Source organism: Aulonocara sp. 'chitande type north' Nkhata Bay, linkage group LG11 (genome assembly GCF_057382095.1).
Source record: "Aulonocara sp. 'chitande type north' Nkhata Bay isolate Kocher_YH1m ecotype deep benthic linkage group LG11, A_spYH_male_GT1.1, whole genome shotgun sequence".
NCBI lineage: Eukaryota > Metazoa > Chordata > Actinopteri > Cichliformes > Cichlidae > Aulonocara > Aulonocara sp. 'chitande type north' Nkhata Bay.
In genome coordinates, this window is record NC_141354.1 from 2778250 (window position 1) to 2796623 (window position 18374).

The window sequence follows — 18374 nt, forward strand, 5'->3', positions numbered from 1 at the left end:
TAATGTCTGCACTCGGTTTTAGGGGTGAAAAAGCATGTTGCATGTTGGAATGTGAGGAATAAGAGAGCTGTAGGCTGTCCCATTGTGGACCTGGTCTTAGGTGAGCCACGGTGACCCCCTCTGTCTGGACACACAGTCAGCAGGGAAATCCCAAGAACCCTGTTTTGCAGCGTCCAATTAAAGAGCAGCCAGAGTGTAGGGGTCCGAAAGATAGCGCGCTAGTGTGTCAGTTTCAAGGGCGTTTGAAGGTGGGCAAATCCACTGGGTCTTCTATTCCAGTGAGACTCACTCTGTGCCACGCTCGCATACACTCACCTCCGGTCACTTAGAAAGCAGTCATCCGTGAAGAACCACTCCTTGAAGGTTGTCCAGATCTGTCTTCCTGCCAGAAGAAGCATCCATCATGAGTTGCTGTAGCTGAGAGGCTGTGAGGAGTGAGGATGTGATGAAGAGCGGGTGAGGAATGGCTCTATTGTTACCTTCCTTAGCTCCTAAGCACTTCACAGAGCAGCAGTTCTCTCTGTCTCTCTTTCACACACACACACACACACACACACACACACACGCACACACACACACACACACACACACACACACACACACGCATGGACCTGTCAATCAGAGTCGACGAATGGATCAGTCAACTGTGACCGTGGTTTAGTTATCTCATGGTGCACTACAAGCCAGCTCCATCTGAGAGGACAAGGCTGCTCGTGATGTTTGTTTATCCGTTTATCTTAAAAAACACAGAAATCTTCCAGTGTTTGAAAGTAAAGCAAAGTATTGATACACTATAGTTTAATATCCTGGAATGTTTCCAATGTTTCCACCTGAACATTTCAGATACAGAGTCTTCTTGATAAGTAAGCTCATCATCGTTTGCAGTGACATGTGTTTGGCCAAGGCTCCAGTTCCCAGTGTGTTAAATGATTGTAGTCCCCTGTGCTTTCCTAATTAGCTGTGAAAGAGTTTGAGGCTATGATGCAAAGGAGCATGCTTAATTGCAACTTGCTTTCACAATTTCCACTCAGGCTGCAAAATACTTTATGGCCTTAATAAACTTGTAGATGTAGTTGTGGATAGAGACGTGCACCCTGTGCACATGTCAAGCCAAAGAGCCAGTTGCATTTCCACAGCACCTGCTAGCTAACAAAGTGCAACACAAACAAATGAATGTGTGACTGGCCCGTGCTTGTACCAAGTGTCCAGAGAGAGAGAATTTTGAGTGTTAGACAGAGAACAGAGGCTTCAGAAAGTCTCTGAACTTAAAAGCAGGATGCAAGTGCAGCACAGTATGTTTGTTCGAGACAAATGTCAGAGTGATGGATCTGTTAGAGGTGACTTTTTTCTGTGCAGTTTCATGCCAGAAGGCTTAGCAGCACAGTACAGGTAAACAGCGTGATCAGAGATCTTTGGCTTTTGTTAAAAAGAAAAAAGAAACTTCTCACACAACCTTTTACATTAAATCATTTTTTGCTTGTATCAGGATATAAACAGGGTGTATATTATTAAAAGACATTTACTTTCAGTAACTTTACAGGCATGCTGCAGCATGTGAGTAGGCTGCATAGTGAGCTTCCTGGCCCTTCCTGTCACCTTGATGTTACCCGACCTAGAGGATAATAAGGCTGTGCTTAGCTTTGCTGATTTCTCATGAGCTGTATGTAGCCCCACATTCTAACACACGTTGGGCTTTGGCTCTATATTTTATGATCCAGGGTTCATAGCCAGGTTTGCATCTCAGCAGGTGGCTGTGGGCCTCCTTCAGGGCCATGAGGTGGGCCTGAAGGAGGAGACTGTGCGAGGACTTGTACTTGTGCCTCACTGACTCTGTGACAAAAAGATTTCTTTTCACTTTTACTGAAACTCTCCTATTACAGCACCTACTTTAATCAAAGAAATAGCTGTGCCCACAGGCCATTTGAAGGACTTGCACATGATGGTGGATGAAAAAAATAATAATTTTGATGTCAACACTGACTGCATATGAAAACTGGTCAGCCAGAGACAGTTCTTCAAGGTTATGGGCCGTTACCAATGACAAGTTACTCCTGAAAATGTCTATTTAAAATCACAAAAACAGGCGAGGGCCGAATTGAACGAGCTCAGTCACCGTTATTCATTTCACTCTGAGGGCGCCCCCTTTATATCATACCAGAACCATCGCAGTTAAAGATGACGATTTGTTCTAATTTATATTTAGTGACATAGCTAATATATATGAGTGTGGGTGTGTGAGTGTGTACTATTGAATATTGAAATATATTACAGAAGCCTAGCTGTTGTTTTAAATCTAAACCAGCTAATGTTTGTCATGAATGTACTTGAAATGAAATGAAATTCTACCTCAGGATCAATGAAGTCCATCCAACCCAAAATCCAGGCTGTGGAAATGTGTCTTGCAGTGCGACGCTTGACGTATTTGTTTGTCTGCTTTCCCGTCACATCATGAATCACCTCTCAGGCATATCTGTTGATTTACTGTCTTTGAATAAAGAGCCCAATATTTACTGAGGCTAATTTACTGTGTACTATAACTCAAAGGGTGCAGTCCACTCCAGTGACTGATTTAACTACAGCTCCAGTCACAGCACCTCTAACACTGTCTAATTACAGTAACAGCAGTGATAAAACACCACACTGCAGACTCATAGTCAGACGAAAATAAATACGGAAACAGAATCAAGAAGAGGGAGGCGCCGTGTTTCGACATACACATACGTGTAAACGCATGTATGTATTTTTCTTCATTTTTGCTGCTCTTAATTTGTACTGTCCACTTTCTGCTGTGACCAAGCACATTTCCCACCTGTGGGACTAATAAAAGTGTATCTTACCTTATGTAGATATTTATAGCATAAAGGCAGTGTTACACTTTGTATAAAGAGTCAGTTGCATGCCTGCACCACTTGTTCTACATAAAAAACTGTGAAAGGAAATGACTGTACCGTATCTTCCGCACTATAAGGTGCACTTAAAATCCTTTAATCTTCTCAAAAATCGGCAGTGCGCCTTATGCATGAATTCTGGTTGTGCTTACTGACCTCGAACCGATTTTATGTGGTACATGGTGCTCAAAAATCTGTCAAAAATGTTTTGGTACGACTTTGGTAAACTATGAAGCCGCACCGCTTGATGGATTATCGGAGCATTACGGAGCCTCGCGGAGTAATCTGGGTCCTAAACTCCGTCGGCTCAGGTCCCAAAGTCAAACGAACACTGCGCCATCACTGAGAGATAAAAACTGTTTAAATTCTTTAATCTTTAATAAAATTATCAACGTTGCTGCTTTATCGGGTGTAACTATGAAGTTTAACATCCAGGCATCCATGAAAACAGAATTTATTAAATTGAACGGAGTTAGAAGTTAGCAGGAGGTTAGCTCGCTGGTTTCCACCTAAGCATGATCTAAGCTGTGTCCCAAAACGTAGGCTGCATCCTTCGGAGGACTCAGCCTTCACAGTCTACTGCGAGGCTGTGAAATGGGACGGTCTAGCCTTCAGATTAGCATCACCGCTGTCTCGGTGGAGTTGCGGGGGTCTGAAAACGATGAAGCCGGGAGTCTGCTGCTCTCGCCGGGTCGAGTGACCGTTGTACCCCCCGGCTAGCTATCGAGCTGGTGGATAACAGACGTCTCCAAAACGTCAGCGCACTTTTGCAAATATACGATGTCTTGATAACCAAGCAGATATTTGAAGTTTACGCAGCTACTTTCTCGCCTGAAAATATGTTAAAAGTTTATTTTGTGACCCAGGAAGATTAATAAGAGTAATATTAAAACTTAGTAGCGGCCTCCATTGTTGGAAACTGGGCTGCGCTATGAATTCTGGGATATGGTGTGCCAAGAAGGACACACCCGAGCCATCCTTCAAATTCGGGGAAATGAAGGACGCATTTGTCGGCCGCATTTGAAGGAGTCGATGCATTGGAACAGCCTTTGTCGCCTGGCTGTGACGTAATCGGCCTTCAAATGCGGCCTCCGGAGGATGCAGCCGACGTTTTGGGACACAGCTATAGCATGTTCTGACTGAGAGACCTCTGAAAACGTACAGCTCTGCTATCACTTCCAACATAAATGAAGACAGAAAACTAAACAGCAGTGACATTTGTAGGGTTACTGAAGTTGGGCTAGCTGCTATATAAGGATGTGCTACGTAGTCACTAGCTACACAGCTATGTTAGCATAACATAAACAGTGAAGCTGGAGGATGAAAGCTGAGTTTTTTCCACTCAATAAAAGTTAACGTGAGGGTTCCCGATGGTTAGAGACAAATGCAATCGCATGGAGGATGCTGTTAACGGACCAAACTTCAGTCAGGAGAACAACTGAGATAATCCATCCACAATACGAGGTTAGTCATTAATATACTGCAACAACATGGGAATAGAGCAGCTGTGAGAGAATACAGCATTAATGAATCAATGGTACAGAAGTGGAGGAAGCAAGAAGAATGAGTTGAGTAAAATGTGACTTATCTGACTGTTTTGTTTACCTTAATGCGCCTTAAAATCTGGTGCACCTTATGGTTGAGAAATACGTTACTGGTCTTCCAGCTCCAGGGTGAAAAATATTACAAACTCCTGATGGCGTGACAGACACAAACCTGATTTAGAAGGCTAAAGGAAACTTTATGCAGGTTTACATTGAGAACTGGTAAGAGTGGGCTTCAGTTTCTAATAGTGGGCATTATTTAGCAAAGTGCACAAAGCTGATATTGTCACAACAGGTTTTATGTATATCCTTAAAGACTATCCCTGATGAAGGTCCTGATACTCACAGGGCTCAGTGTTGTTGTTCTTGACTTGTATGCATTCATTATTAGCATTTTTGTACCTTGACAGCGTTTCCTCAATAAAACCAATAAATAACGTGATCGAATCACATTTTCCTTAGCAGCCTATTTCCTGTTACCTGTGTGAAGAATGGAGACATCATTTCTAGCTGGAGGGTCAGTAACTTTGCCAGAACTTTAGAGCTAATAACCTGTCAGGCCTTTGTTGACAACATCATCCAATTTCAGACAAAATGACAGGAATGAATCAAACTGAGAGGAAGGTATAACTACACAGATGAAAATTGTTTTGTGTTATTCTTTTTTCTTTAAGCTGACCTTTGCCCGTATCACATATGCACCTCAGGCAGCAGAATAGTTCTCTACGCTCCAGCAGAAATACTGGATGCTGAGGTTATAGCTCTGTCATGGAGATGAAGCATTTTCATTCCGTAAAATGGAAGGAATGGAGAAGTTTTTGAGGGATGAATTTCAGGTAATCTCTCTCTCTCTCTCCTTGCATTGAGAAGGAGTGTGCACTGAGCCACGAAGCGAATCTGTCAGAAAAATAGCTCTTTGACAAATGAGCATCGACAGCACAGACACACACACTCTCACACACACTCATACACACTCACACACACACACTCACACACACGCACCTTGGCCGTTCTCCCTCCATACTGAAGTGGTCTTGATATTTTAAGATTTCCAACCTACATTCACAGTCTAACAGCCCTCTGGAAGAAAAGAAATCAATACAGCCTCAGAATGACTTTCACTGTGAGGCTTGTTGGGGTGATTAAACAGTTAGTGTTTTGCAGACTGTAATTAGATGTGAACAAAGGACGGACCGGTCAAATACAACATTTTCCAGTGATGCTTTATTCCAATGTGTTTTTATTTTAGGCGGCACCTGTGAAAGGCTTAAGGACATTGAGAAGAAATACAGGATTTATAATTAGTGTTATTTTCTCCTCCAGGGGAGTGGGCTGCATTTTCATTGAGATGATCCAAGGAGTGGCTGCATTTCCTGGGATGAAGGACATCCAAGACCAGCTGGAGAGGATATTCCTGGTGAGTGACTGCTAAAGTGAATTTGGAATAGCTCTTCTCAGGCCACTGCAGCTCAGGGCTACGGTCAGAACCGTGACACGACCAATCTTTGATTTTCATCCGATCTACTGTGGATGCACTTTTTTTGCAGTCACTGCATGGATCATAGCCCTGAACATATATAATAAATTATTATTATTTTGTATGAACTCGTGAGTGAACTAGTTGGTTACTCAATAACTGTAAGCCTGAGTTAGCAAAGTGACCCCAAACAATGATGACTCCTCCACCATGCTTGATAAGCTAGATGGGGCTTTGGTGTCTTTTCCCCCTGTATATATGTTGGTGTACGCGTTGCTGAAAGGTTCATTTTTGGACTAAAGGACTGATGTGTGTTATAGAAAGGAAAGTTGCTACGTATGTTTTGTCCATTTAAGTTGATTTGAGGGTCCTCAGCTGTGTTAGTGACAGATGGGGTTCTTGGGTTCTAAGAATCTCTTTTTTTGTACCAATCAACATGCACGGGCTTTCACTGCAGTTTATTATAAACTGAGGAATACTGAGCCTGGGAGCAGGACAAGAAACAGCTTCTGACAAACATGAATGACCAGAGCTGTGGCCTCACGGGACAGAAACAGTGTGCTTCTGTCCTTTTCAGCACTTTCTCCGGCGTTACACTTATTCAGACAAACTGTGTAATCTATGTATACAAAGTGACAACACACACATGCATGGCTGAAAGTGAACAGTCTGTCAGGTCTCCAGTATCATACATGGATATCATACATGGTGCAGTGCTGCTGTAGTTGCAGCAGCCTTAACAGACCATGCAGCCCTGTGTCAACAGACCCTCACATTTAGAAAATGTTGGCGTCTTCTTTTCAGATTCTGCTTCATGCTGACATGATTACACTGTTCCTGTAGAGCCACAGTCATGCTAGTGCTCTCTTATTCTAGTGCATGTCAGAGGCGCTGTGCTGGGTCCATAATGGTGACAGAGGAGACAGTGAGAGCAGATAACTTTTGCTTTGTGACACGATGTGTTATCCTGCTGAAAGGCAGCATTAAAAGATGCTAAACCACGTCCACAGACAGCTACACACAGTCCGTAGTGTTGCTCACACCTTGGTTTCTGCTATTAATGGCCCACCAGTGTGCCAAGCAAACATTTCCCACACCATTACACCGCCAGGAGAGGCTTGGACTGTTGACGAAGACACGTTGGCCCCTTGGATTCATGCTTTTGGCGACAAATTGTGAGTCTACCATCTGCTGCTTCAGCAGAAATGTAGACTCATCAGACCAAACTACACCTTTCATTTGGTAGTGGCGAGTCTGTGCCCACTGTAGCGTCACATTTCTGTTACTGGCAATAAGTAGCCTGTATCTGCAAGCATTTTCACGCCATGATTAGCTAATTGCATGAATAAATGGACCATTCTTTGCTTTCTAAACACTGAGTACTGGTTTAAAGTTACAGTAATACTGAAATATTGTCTCATAGAACTTTGCACGACCCACAGTGCTGACCAGGTGTGTCCATCTATGGCTAGGGTGCATTTTAAACTGGACTTCCTCCAGCTGGATAGCACGCAGAACGCAGGGAAAGCGAGTTAACGATAAAAACGATTAAAAAAATAACAATATTAAAAAAAAAGATAAAAAACCCTGAAAACCATCAATTTCACACCCGGGCCTCAACTCTTGTGGCCCAGTTTCAAACGACCGGGCTGCAAGAGTTGCATCTACCAGCGCTGATGCTGATGTGGACGCGTCCTGCCTGCCTACATTTGACAGGTTTGAGAACAGATTTGTGTATATGTAATATTTCCAGCCAACACACTCCCGAGGCGTAATATTTTACACTAGGTGACAAATCGTCAACATGTCATGCTTCCAGGCGCCCAACACGTTCCTAAATGACGAGATCGGAAAAATGAGGAAACATGAGAACTGTTTGGAATCAATCCACACATGTTCATTCATCTTCCTCAAATGTTTTTGTAAAACACTGTTTCACGTCATTAAAGTGCTGGTTAAGGTTAGGCATAAGGTTATGGTTAGGCAGGGCTCTAGACTAACTTTTTGCCATGGGCGTACCGGCACAAAAGTTAGGCGCACACAAATTTCCTAATAATTGATATAATATAAAGTGTTTTTCTGGATACACTGTGCTTTTTCAGCATTCAAAGATTGATGACACCGTGTCAGAGCACTGGCTATGAATTTCAGAAGGATCAGGCCTTAACAGAAAAGTTAGCAATAGTTCTTTTCCTATTACAGCTACATCCACGTCTGTCGTGCCTAGGCTGCTCACCAGGGCTGGGTATCATCACTGATTTCTACAATCCATTCGATTCCGGTTTTCAAAGTCCCGATTCGATTCAACTTTGCCTCAGACAGTCAGAAATATTATAATTCTGATCATTTATCAGTACTGACTTCATCAGAATTGTGAACATCACAGCAGATGCCTTTGTGTGAAAGTAACTGAGAATAAAACAGAAAAACATGAAGGAGATTTTCCTGGTCTGGCTTTTTATAGCAGAAAACCCTAAAAATATTCTGCAATGTTCTGCATATAAAGTTTAAATTTCTTCAGTATTGAACAACAGAAAAAATAGGCTTTCTTGTCCGAGGTCATTTAAGTGAAAAAGAAAAGAAAAAGACAGCAGCCACAGCCTGTAAACAACGGTAGACTGGTGGGTAATAAGCCAATGAATAATACAGAAAACAGAGATTGGAGACGGAAACTGTTCTTGAAGTACAGAGAGAGAGAGAGAGCTGTGCATGAAGTGTGATTTTAATAGTCGTGGAAGCAAAACAGCAAAATTCATGACGACATTGATCAGATGTGAAGCGCAGTTTGCTGCTTCTTTTGCTGCTGGCTCGGTGGATTTTGGTTGGAGAGACAAAACCTGCAGCTCAGAATCAGCGCAAAAAGACGTAAACACAGCGCGGACCGGACGCTCCGACAGCGTGTCCGTCTGCGGGCCGTCGGGTGAGAAAGCCGAGAAAGACAAAGCTGATTCTGATGCGTCGGTCTGTGTTTACGTCTTTGTGTGGAGTCCGTGTACCTGCTCTCATCTGCTGTTTGGTGGTTGTTGAAATGGTTTTGTGAGCTTTAATCTGAGAATCTGGCGTTTCTGGCAAAACACAGTTATGTTTAAAAGTCGATTCAGGGTTTAATGAATTGATATCGCTTTATTCAAGCTACTCACCTCCCACTTCCACCTGCACTTTCAACTGGACCACGGCCAATCAGAGAGGTCCCGCCCCTGACTATCTCTGATTGGTTTAGTCCACGATAGGGGCATAATGTGTCTGTTGTTGACCACAGGGAAGGTTGCAGATTTTTTTTTTCCGCTACCCGAACAGTTGGTCGCACAGGTGCAACCAAATATTTTTTTTTAGTCGCACCACTGAAAAATATGGCCTGGAATACATGGCTGGAACGTGTTTTACTGCGGGACCGTCATTCTGAAGTAAATAAAAATTTATTTATATAGCACAAGTGCTTCACAATAAAACCAGAAATACAAATAAAATAATATGAAACAGTAAAAATATGATTAAAAGTTCATTTGTATAAAAATGTCTTCAGCTGCTTTTTAAAGCAGTCAATGGAGTAAAGACAACAGCAGGGAGTTCCACGGCCTAGGGGCCTGAAAAGCCCGATCCCCACGTGGGACCAACAGTAACCTCTGACCTGACGACCTAAGTGCTCGGGATGAAGCATGAGGTTTCAACAGGTCAGACATATACTGGGGAGCTTCACCGTGCAGAGCTCTAAAAGTTACAACTAAAATTTTAAAATGAACCCTAAAATTTACTGGCAACCACTGAAGAGAAGCCAAAACTGGAGTAATGTGTGGCCTCTTGTTTGTACCAGTGTATTTGTGCTACTGTATTTCACCCACAACCCGGCACGCAGCTTAAGAATGCCAAAGGTCGCCTTTCACGTTCCTTTTGCCACAGGACGTGACAAATCGTCAGGATGTTACGCCTCAGGAGTGAGAACGGGCTGTTCCAGCAGTAGCGTCCACGGGAAGACAATCATGGCAGACAGACTGTAGAGTGCACCTGCCAGTCACTGGCTAATTTCTTATGGCTGGCTCTTCCATAGCCACTGATTTGAGTGGTTCCATGTTCCAGTTGCATTCAGTCACATGAGTGAGACAATATGAGACAATATGAGACAATATGAGACAATGATTGACAAACATGGTTGTCAATATGAACCTTGTTTTGTAAACATCCTATATGATGTTTGACACATATATAATCATATAGCTGTAAGTAATTACATCTATGATTATCTATCAATTGGATGGCTGGCATAAATATTTTAAAGTGATGTGAAGTCTCATGAATCCTTTAATCTGGTGATCCCTCCATATAATTTCATCCCCAGTCTCTTAATTGAAGCAGAGTGTAGCAGGGCAGACATAATGGATTCATATTCATAGGCTGAAAGGGCCTGAATAATTAATGTATAAAATGATTGAGATGAGAGTATGGAACAGATTTAACCGGGAAAGGCTAAAGATGCACATCTGAGAACGAATGGCTTTGGGATGAAGGGATGAGGAAAGGTGAACAAAGCCCTGCAGGCAGGGGGGTTTCTTAAAACGCAAACAGAAGAACAAGATGAAGAAAAACACGTCTTATTGATTGTCTTTTATGCTAGAAGGGATCAGTGGGGCTTCTGTAAGAGGTGCCGGCCCTCAGTGATCCCCGCTCGTCTCTCAGACTCAAAGAGGCCCAACAGTGGGATCGCTGCTGGCCACACTGATGATGAGGCTCAGCTGCTCGTTGCTTCCCTAACAGAGACTTTCCACTCTGGTCATTCTTTGTTTCCTTTAGTTTCTGCCACCATCATGGAAATCCACCAAGTAACTTATGTGAGCCGACACGGTTGCATGTGTACATAAAAGAGATAAACCCAAAACACAAGCTATCCAGTAAAAAGGTCACCTGTAACAGCGCAGGTGGTAGTTCTATGGCTCAGGCTGTCACTGTCATCTGAAAGTGTACCTGCTGTTCTGTCCAGTAGCACCGAGCCTTAAAAGCTGTGGGGCAGCAGTAATTGAACAAATGGAGAGAGAGAGAAAGTTTATCAGTTCTTCTCTGTAGATCTTTGTCTGTCCTCGAGGACAGAGTCCCACGTCCTGGTTAGTGTTATGTGCAAACGATGCGATACACAGCACAGATGGGGCGATCATGTGATTATCATTTAGACAAAAAGGACTTCAAACTGTTGTTAAAATGTTTTTTTCACACAGTTTTGTTCTAGAGACTTAATTACTATTACTATTAAGACCGTACTGGCATTGCTTACTGATTTAAGTATCTGTTGTTGTTGTTGATTTAAGTGCAAACATTAAGTAGAATCACAGATATTTGTGTTTAAAATACTCTATTACTATTAAAAGAAAGAGTAACTATTTTACTCAAACAAAAATGCAGAAGAACACTAAAATGTACTGAAAGTAAGAAGGTAGCAAGCAGCTCTTTTGAGGACATTTCTACCAGAACGGACCCGTGTGCTGTTTAATAAAGTAATGTTAGTACGTGTGATTAGAAATGTTTTTCCAGCTCTCAGCATCCACTCAGCTTCAATTTGTTATGTAGGACAAAAGCAGTGAAAGACATTAGCGTAGCTTTCTTTGATAACGCTGTAGAGGATGTGCGCCCACACTGAACATGATTCGAGTCAGGGGCTAAAATGAGTTTCAGCAGGTGGGAAACTGAAGATCAGTGTCAGCCGCTCAGCATGGGGAGAAGAATCACAACTCAACACTTTGTTCTGAGAGCTCCACTAAATTGTCTCTAATACATAATAATAATAATATATAATAATAATACATGCTGTCTGCCATCTTTCTCCATCTCTGACTAGTTCGCGCTCACTCTTTGCTGTCCCTGCGAAACGCAGCAACTAGACTGCTAGCAGACACACTGTGGGACAAACTGCACACAAACAGGCTGTGTGTTTATTGATATTTATTGTTTTATACTGTGACCACAACTCATGTGCAATGCCTGTTTTGACAATGTAAGGAGTAGAAAGTACAGATACTTGTGTTAAATTATAGGAAGTAAAAAGTTGTCAGAAAAAAGTAAAGTATAGATATCAGTAAATTCTACTTGAGTACAGTAATTAAGTATTTGTGCTTACAATGATATTAAATTAATTCATTGCAGTCTGTTTTAAACTGGATCCTGTTTAAAATATTTGAAATCATTTAACACTTTTTCCCAGTGGCGTGACAGGAATTGGATGCTGCAATGCTAATGCGTGTTAAACTTTAGTGACACACCTGTGCGCCGCACAAAGGTGTGCCGTGGAAGATTATCTGGTTCCACCTGATTAGTACTCCAAGCCACCGGCGTGAGTAACGGGCAGAACAAGTACATTCTCTTCCACTAGAGGGCAGTACAACTACCTGCTTTAATTCAATTGGTTGCCAACTGCCGATAAAACAGAAAAAGACAAAGAAAAAAATTACATAATGGATACATGTTTGACAAGAAAAAGTAGTCAGTCTGACCTGGTCCTGGAGAAAATTCCAACCCAGATGAAGGCCTGAGCATGAATAATGGTCAGATAAAGCAAACAAGGTACACTGGGGACAAACCGAGCCAATTCTGCTGCACCTTTTTTGTTTGGTGGTGTGCCGTGTGATTTTTCTGATGGGAAATATGTGCTGTAGCTCCAAAAGATTGGGAAACACTGCTCTAGATCTTCAGCTGCAATTATCGCACAATTATCTATGGTTTGTATCCATTACAAGTTTTTTAAAAGTTATTATTTGTTACTTTTGTCAGACAATTTCAGCAGTTTATAACTATTTCAGCTGTTTGTTCAGTTTTTTAACTGTCATCTTACACTTAATGGTTTTGTGGCATTTGCCTTAACATTTATGCAGTACTGCAAACAGTTGTCACCACCAGGATTACTTTTCCTGTAGCTCTTTTTTCTTCCACAGTCACTTTAGTATTGATGTTATCATTAATACAATACAATACAATTTTATTTATATAGCACATTAAAAAACCCACAGGTGTGCCAAAGTGCTTCACAGAATGAGTTAAGAGCAATAATAAATACAAATACAAAACACAAAATACAAATAAAATATACTAACAGGCGGGTGACATAGCTAACCAATAATACACCAGGCGTAATAGGCACAACTTGAAAGGCTGAAGGTTAAAACATTATAAACATTAATAAAGTGAAAAAGATAACTTACAGTACACTAAAAATGCGAGCTCTAGGAGGCGGGAAAGTTTTTAATCGAGATTTAAAAGATTGAATTGAATCAGACGCCCGAATAGCTAGAGGGAGGTTATTCCAGAGGTAAGGTGCGACAGCGGCGAATGCGCGGTCACGTCTGGTCTTGAGCCGAGATCTAGGTCGCACCAGGAGCATTTGGCCTGATCTAAGCGCTGTCCCAGGGGTATAACAGCTGAGGAGATCCGTAAGATAGCTGGGCGCGGTGTTATTTATGATTTTAAAAGTGAGCAATAAGATTTTAAAATCAATATGAAATTTAATAGGGAGCCAGTGCAGGTCGGAAAGAACTGGAGTAATAGACTCAAACCTGCCAGTTCCAGTTAAGAGACGCGCAGCCGCATTTTGAACGAGCTGCAGTTTGTGAACAAGGGCAGAATGGAGACCAATGTAAAGGGAATTACAGTAATCTAATCTTGATGTAACAAAGGCATGGATAAGTTTCTCCAGGTCTTTATGTGGTAAGTAGGGCTTGGCCTTAGAGATTAGACGTAGTTGATTGAAACTCGATTTAACTACGGAGGACACATGTTTGTCCAACTTGAAGGAACTGTCCAAGACAACACCCAGGTTCCTCACAGTGTCAGAAAGGGAGTCAGCAAAGGGCCCAAAAATACCAATTAGTTCAGCCCGAGAGGAGGGAGTATCAAAGATTACAGTTTCTGTCTTCTTATCATTTAAAATGAGAGAATTGCTCAGTAGCCAGATTTTAACTTCATCCATACAATCAAAGAAGTGTTGCAACGACGACGTGACATCCTCAGCTAGTTCAAAATAGATTTGAATGTCATCCGCATAAAAGTGAAAAGAAAAGTTGTATTTATCAAAGATTCGGCCCAAGGGTAACAAGTATAAAGAGAACAGCATGGGACCCAGCACAGACCCCTGGGGGACACCAGAGGTGACAGGGGCAATGGAGGAGGCGTAGGTACCCATGGTGACAGAAAAGGACCTTTCTGAGAGAGAGGATTTAAACCAGCTAAGGGCACTGCCCGTGATGCCCACCACATCCTCAAGCCTCATTAAAAGGACATTATGGTCCACCAAATCAAAAGCAGAGGACAAATCAAGCAAAATGAACACCACAGGGCGCCCTGAGTCAGCAATTGAGAGAAGATCATTAAAGACTCTCAGTAATGCAGTTTCCATGCTATGGCGTGGCTTAAACCCCGACTGAAAATTTCCCCGATATTATTTGCAACCAAATAAGTTTGAAGTTGGGAATGAACAATCTTCTCTAGGATTTTAGACAGAAACGGGAGTTTGGAAATGGGTCCAAAGTTAGCGAGGTCATTCTGATCAAGGGAGCTCTTTTTGAGTATAGGTTGCACTACAGTGTGTTTATAACAGTGACAGGTTAATTAATGATAAAATACAGGGCCCGATAATGTTAAACCCATCTTTAATAATGCAAGATGGAAGGATGTCATGAGCAGCGTTTGAGTTTTTTAGGTGATCAGTTATGCCCTTAAGAGTAGGGAGCGAAACTGGATCAAACTGATTGAGGTTAGTAGAGCATCGTAAAGCTGGGGCCTGACTCATCACAGGGGGGTGTCAGACTCTTAGAGATTCTGCCTGTAAAATGAGTTAAAAAAAATTTCACAAAGGGCTAAGGAAGCCAATCTAGGCGTTTCAGGACAAGGATTGGACAATGAGTTAAAAGTCTTAAATAAAATACGTGGGTTGTGACTGTTATCCGCAATGACACCCGACAGAAAAGCCGCTTTAGCCAACTTAGCAGATTTCTGAAACTCCAGGCGGGTCCTGCGAAGGGTATCAAAAGACACCTGGAGCCTATCTTTTTTCCACCATCTCTCAGCTTGGCGGCAAACGCGTCGTAAAGCGTGTAAAGAGTCATTTAGCCACGGCTGAGAGCAGCTTCTAGGCCATTTTACTTTCATAGGGGCCACAACGTCCAGTAAAGAGGAGCAGGTAGAGAGAAAGGAGTTAGCAAAATCATCAACTGAAGAGGGTGTAGAACGATCAATGTCAGGGAGAACAGATTTAGAGAAAGCAGCCGAAAATTCAGCCACAGTCCCAGGATTGATTATGCGCACAAGACGTCAAGGACCCTCAAAGCTCTGGTCCAATTTGCATAACTCAGCATCAAAGATGACTGGGAAATGATCGGAGATTCCAATGTTGCTGATGTCCCTGATACAAATGTCCAGTCCATAAGAAAAAATCAAATCAAGGGTGTGTCCTTTAAGGTGGGTAGGTGCATTAACCCACTGGATAAGATTAAAAGAGTCAACTAAGGCTAGAAAATCCTTGGCAAACACATCATCTTTACAACAAATGTGAATGTTAAAATCGCCAGTGATAAGAACACGATCATAATTTAGGTAAAGAGATGCTAAAAAGTCACCAAAGTCGTTAATGAAAGTCTTATTATATTTCGGGGGACAGTAAATCACAACACAGAGAGTCAAGGGGGGACCAGCAAGTTCCAGCAGCTGAGCTTCAAAGCTAGGGAACATAGGGGAAGGCATGTGCCGTACTCAGAATTTATTCCTAAAGACCACTGCCAGTCCTCCACCCCTGCCCGAAGGTCTGGGTGAGACTCATCGGGACGAATCCAAGTTTCCGTCATGAATAGTAAATCCAGTCCTGTAGCAGTAAAAAAATCGCTCACAATAAGTCTTACTCGTCAGCAACCTAACATTTAATACCGCCATCCGAGTCGAAGTCGCAGTCGGAAGCACGTCTCGGGCGGCATAGATTGCCATAGCACACGCCGCCTTTAGGAGGCTTAATCCAACATCGAGCCGGCGAGTAAACCACTGGGGCGGCAGGGCGGGCCTGCAGCTCAGCATGGCGAATCCATCGATGCCTAAACAATCTAAAGGTAAAGTGCTCCCAGAAAGTCGGGGGAAGGCGGAGAGCATCCACATCGACGTCGAAGCCAGCCACATACCGTGCCTTTAGATAAGCCTTAATGCGGACACGGACACCACTCCGTTTACCCTTTTCCTGTAGCGTCTCCTGTGCGGAGGAAGCGGAGATCGGCGGTACGTTCCTGAGAGGTGATCCGTCCGCGGCAGAGTGGTATCTCCTAAATTCCACCACGGGTCCGATCCATGGAAGTATGACCCGTAACTATAGGGTGGCCAGAGACTTAAGAGTAAGCCCGTCATAAGTTAGCAATGCAGAGCCACCTAAATAGCATATTAGCAGAAAGGTAAGAAGCAGCAGAGAGCAGTGGAGACGGCCTGCCGAACACACTGGCGCCATCTTCCTGTCTAAATCCAGTGTGTTTCCCCTTTCAGTATTATAGTAATGGACAAAAGGTCAGGGCCACAAGCTCTATAGTCTTATAAAAGCCATTTCAACCACGTAGTATGACAACAAGCACATAGATATTTAAACAGGGGTTCCTATAAAACAAGCCTGAACGTCTTTTGTTTTATTTAAACAAACCTTCATTTGAAATGCAAAGCGAATATATTCCACTGGCTAGAGAGTGCTCGCCATTTCTTATCCAAATCACATTTGCTATTTTGGATTCATGTGTGTTCAACTGTCAGCAGGCGGTAAAAGACAGGTGAATATGAAAATGTGCAGGTATGCGGCTTGGCGAGGCAGTATGTGGATCACAGCATTAGCTCACCTGTCAGAGTCAGCATTGACATTTGCTCTGCAGCTCTGTGCGTTCGCTGCCAGCCTGTCAGACAGGTCAGAGTTTCACGCACAGCCTCAGAGACTCATGTGAAGGGCACCCTCAATGAATTATGCGGAGTCAGAAGCATCTTAAAGGCCATGTTGTTTGAAGACAGGCAGAAGAAAGGTCAGCTTCCATCACTGTTTGAGAGGCACCCTGCCAGGAGTGGAGTCGGCACACTGAATGCAACGTGATGTCACGGGTTGACCTGGGGTTTTCTCCTTAACCAAACCATCAGCGGGTTAGTTGCTTCTGAGTGGGAAAGCAAAAGTTGAGTGATGTGTGCTGCTGTTATTTTAGGATCTTTGAGTTTGAGCTAAACTTCGTCAACATTTGTTAAAGAAGAAGGCAGATTATTTATAACGTAGATGGAGTAGATTTGTATTTCACTAAAGAAGGAAAAATATTTCCCTTGATAATGTGACAGATCAGTAAGCTTGCTTTTCACTCACCAGATGTGCTGAGGTCTGAACTCTAGCATTAATCTGGGGTTAAGGAACACAAGTATTCAGTCTAAAAAGAGCCAAATTTGGTTTTGCTTTAGATGGAAAGATGGATAACAGGAATGACTTGACTTGGCTGGAATGGGGTTCTATGGTAATTTTCAACATCAGTGGCTTTGGGGTATGTTTAATGACTTATCTCTGAAAAGCCTGCTGGTTAAAAACCCCGTTCAACAGCACTAATCACATGTTAGAAGCTCGTTTTCCATTCCAACAAAGTGATGCTCATATGATTGATTCTCATAAGCGTATAACTAATCTATTAAAAATACATACGAGTAGTTTGGGTTCGTGGACGCTGCCATGTTCCCCACCATATTTGAAAACATTGGTTGGGAAAGAGATCTCCTTTCTGACTAATGGGATTTGTGGTCCGTCTCTAGCCAGCCATGCAGAATGCCAACGGCAGAGGAGAAGAGAATTTGAAGGCATTTGCATGGCATGGAGGGACGTTTAAATTCATGTCTGCACAGAATCAGACTCCACCTATGTTTTTTTCATCTGAGAAGGGGTCCCCTTCACCAAAGAAACAAAAATGCAAATGAAAGAGACGACAGTGTCTTAATAAAATGTCTCAAGCTTCGTCTCCTGAACTGAGGTCAGGGCTCAACACATGAAAACTTACATAAACATGCTTATTCATTCTCAGTATTGTCTCAGTTGCTTCTTGTCAGCTGACCATGCATTTCATCTCCAAACAGCTGACACCCATCAGGCTAAACAACAACAGCTGGTTATTATCCCAGCTAATGTTAGGCTCAGCTGTCGAAAAAAACACTTTTTCTCTAATAAACAATAAACATTAAAAATCACATAAGCCTCAAAGTCCAACAAAGTTATATCCACTAGCAAGCAGCAGCTAATAAAAGCTAACAGTGGCTAACAGTAGCCAACAGCAACTAAAATAGCAGCGCTTACTGACAGCTCAGTACTTCGCTGTCACCAGTCAGAAGTGCAAACCAGTATCACAGCTAAACGTGCCTAAACGTCCATTTCACGCTTTGTCTCTCTAAAACGTGAAATGGACACGTATGCAGAAACTGCATTACTGCATTCAGAAATGACATCACCAGCAGGGGGAG

At 42.7% G+C, this 18374-nt stretch overlaps 1 protein-coding gene across 6 annotated transcripts in view; it reads left to right on the forward strand.

The window, feature by feature from the left end:
* cdk14 (cyclin dependent kinase 14) overlaps positions 1-18374 on the forward strand; it is a 238337-nt gene that overhangs the window by 128653 nt on the left and 91310 nt on the right. For all 6 annotated transcript variants that reach the window (XM_086310192.1, XM_086310193.1, XM_086310194.1 and 3 more), the window contains one exon: positions 5756-5849. In XM_086310192.1, the coding sequence (XP_086166318.1) occupies positions 5756-5849 (94 nt within the window). The remainder of the gene's footprint in view (positions 1-5755; positions 5850-18374) is intronic.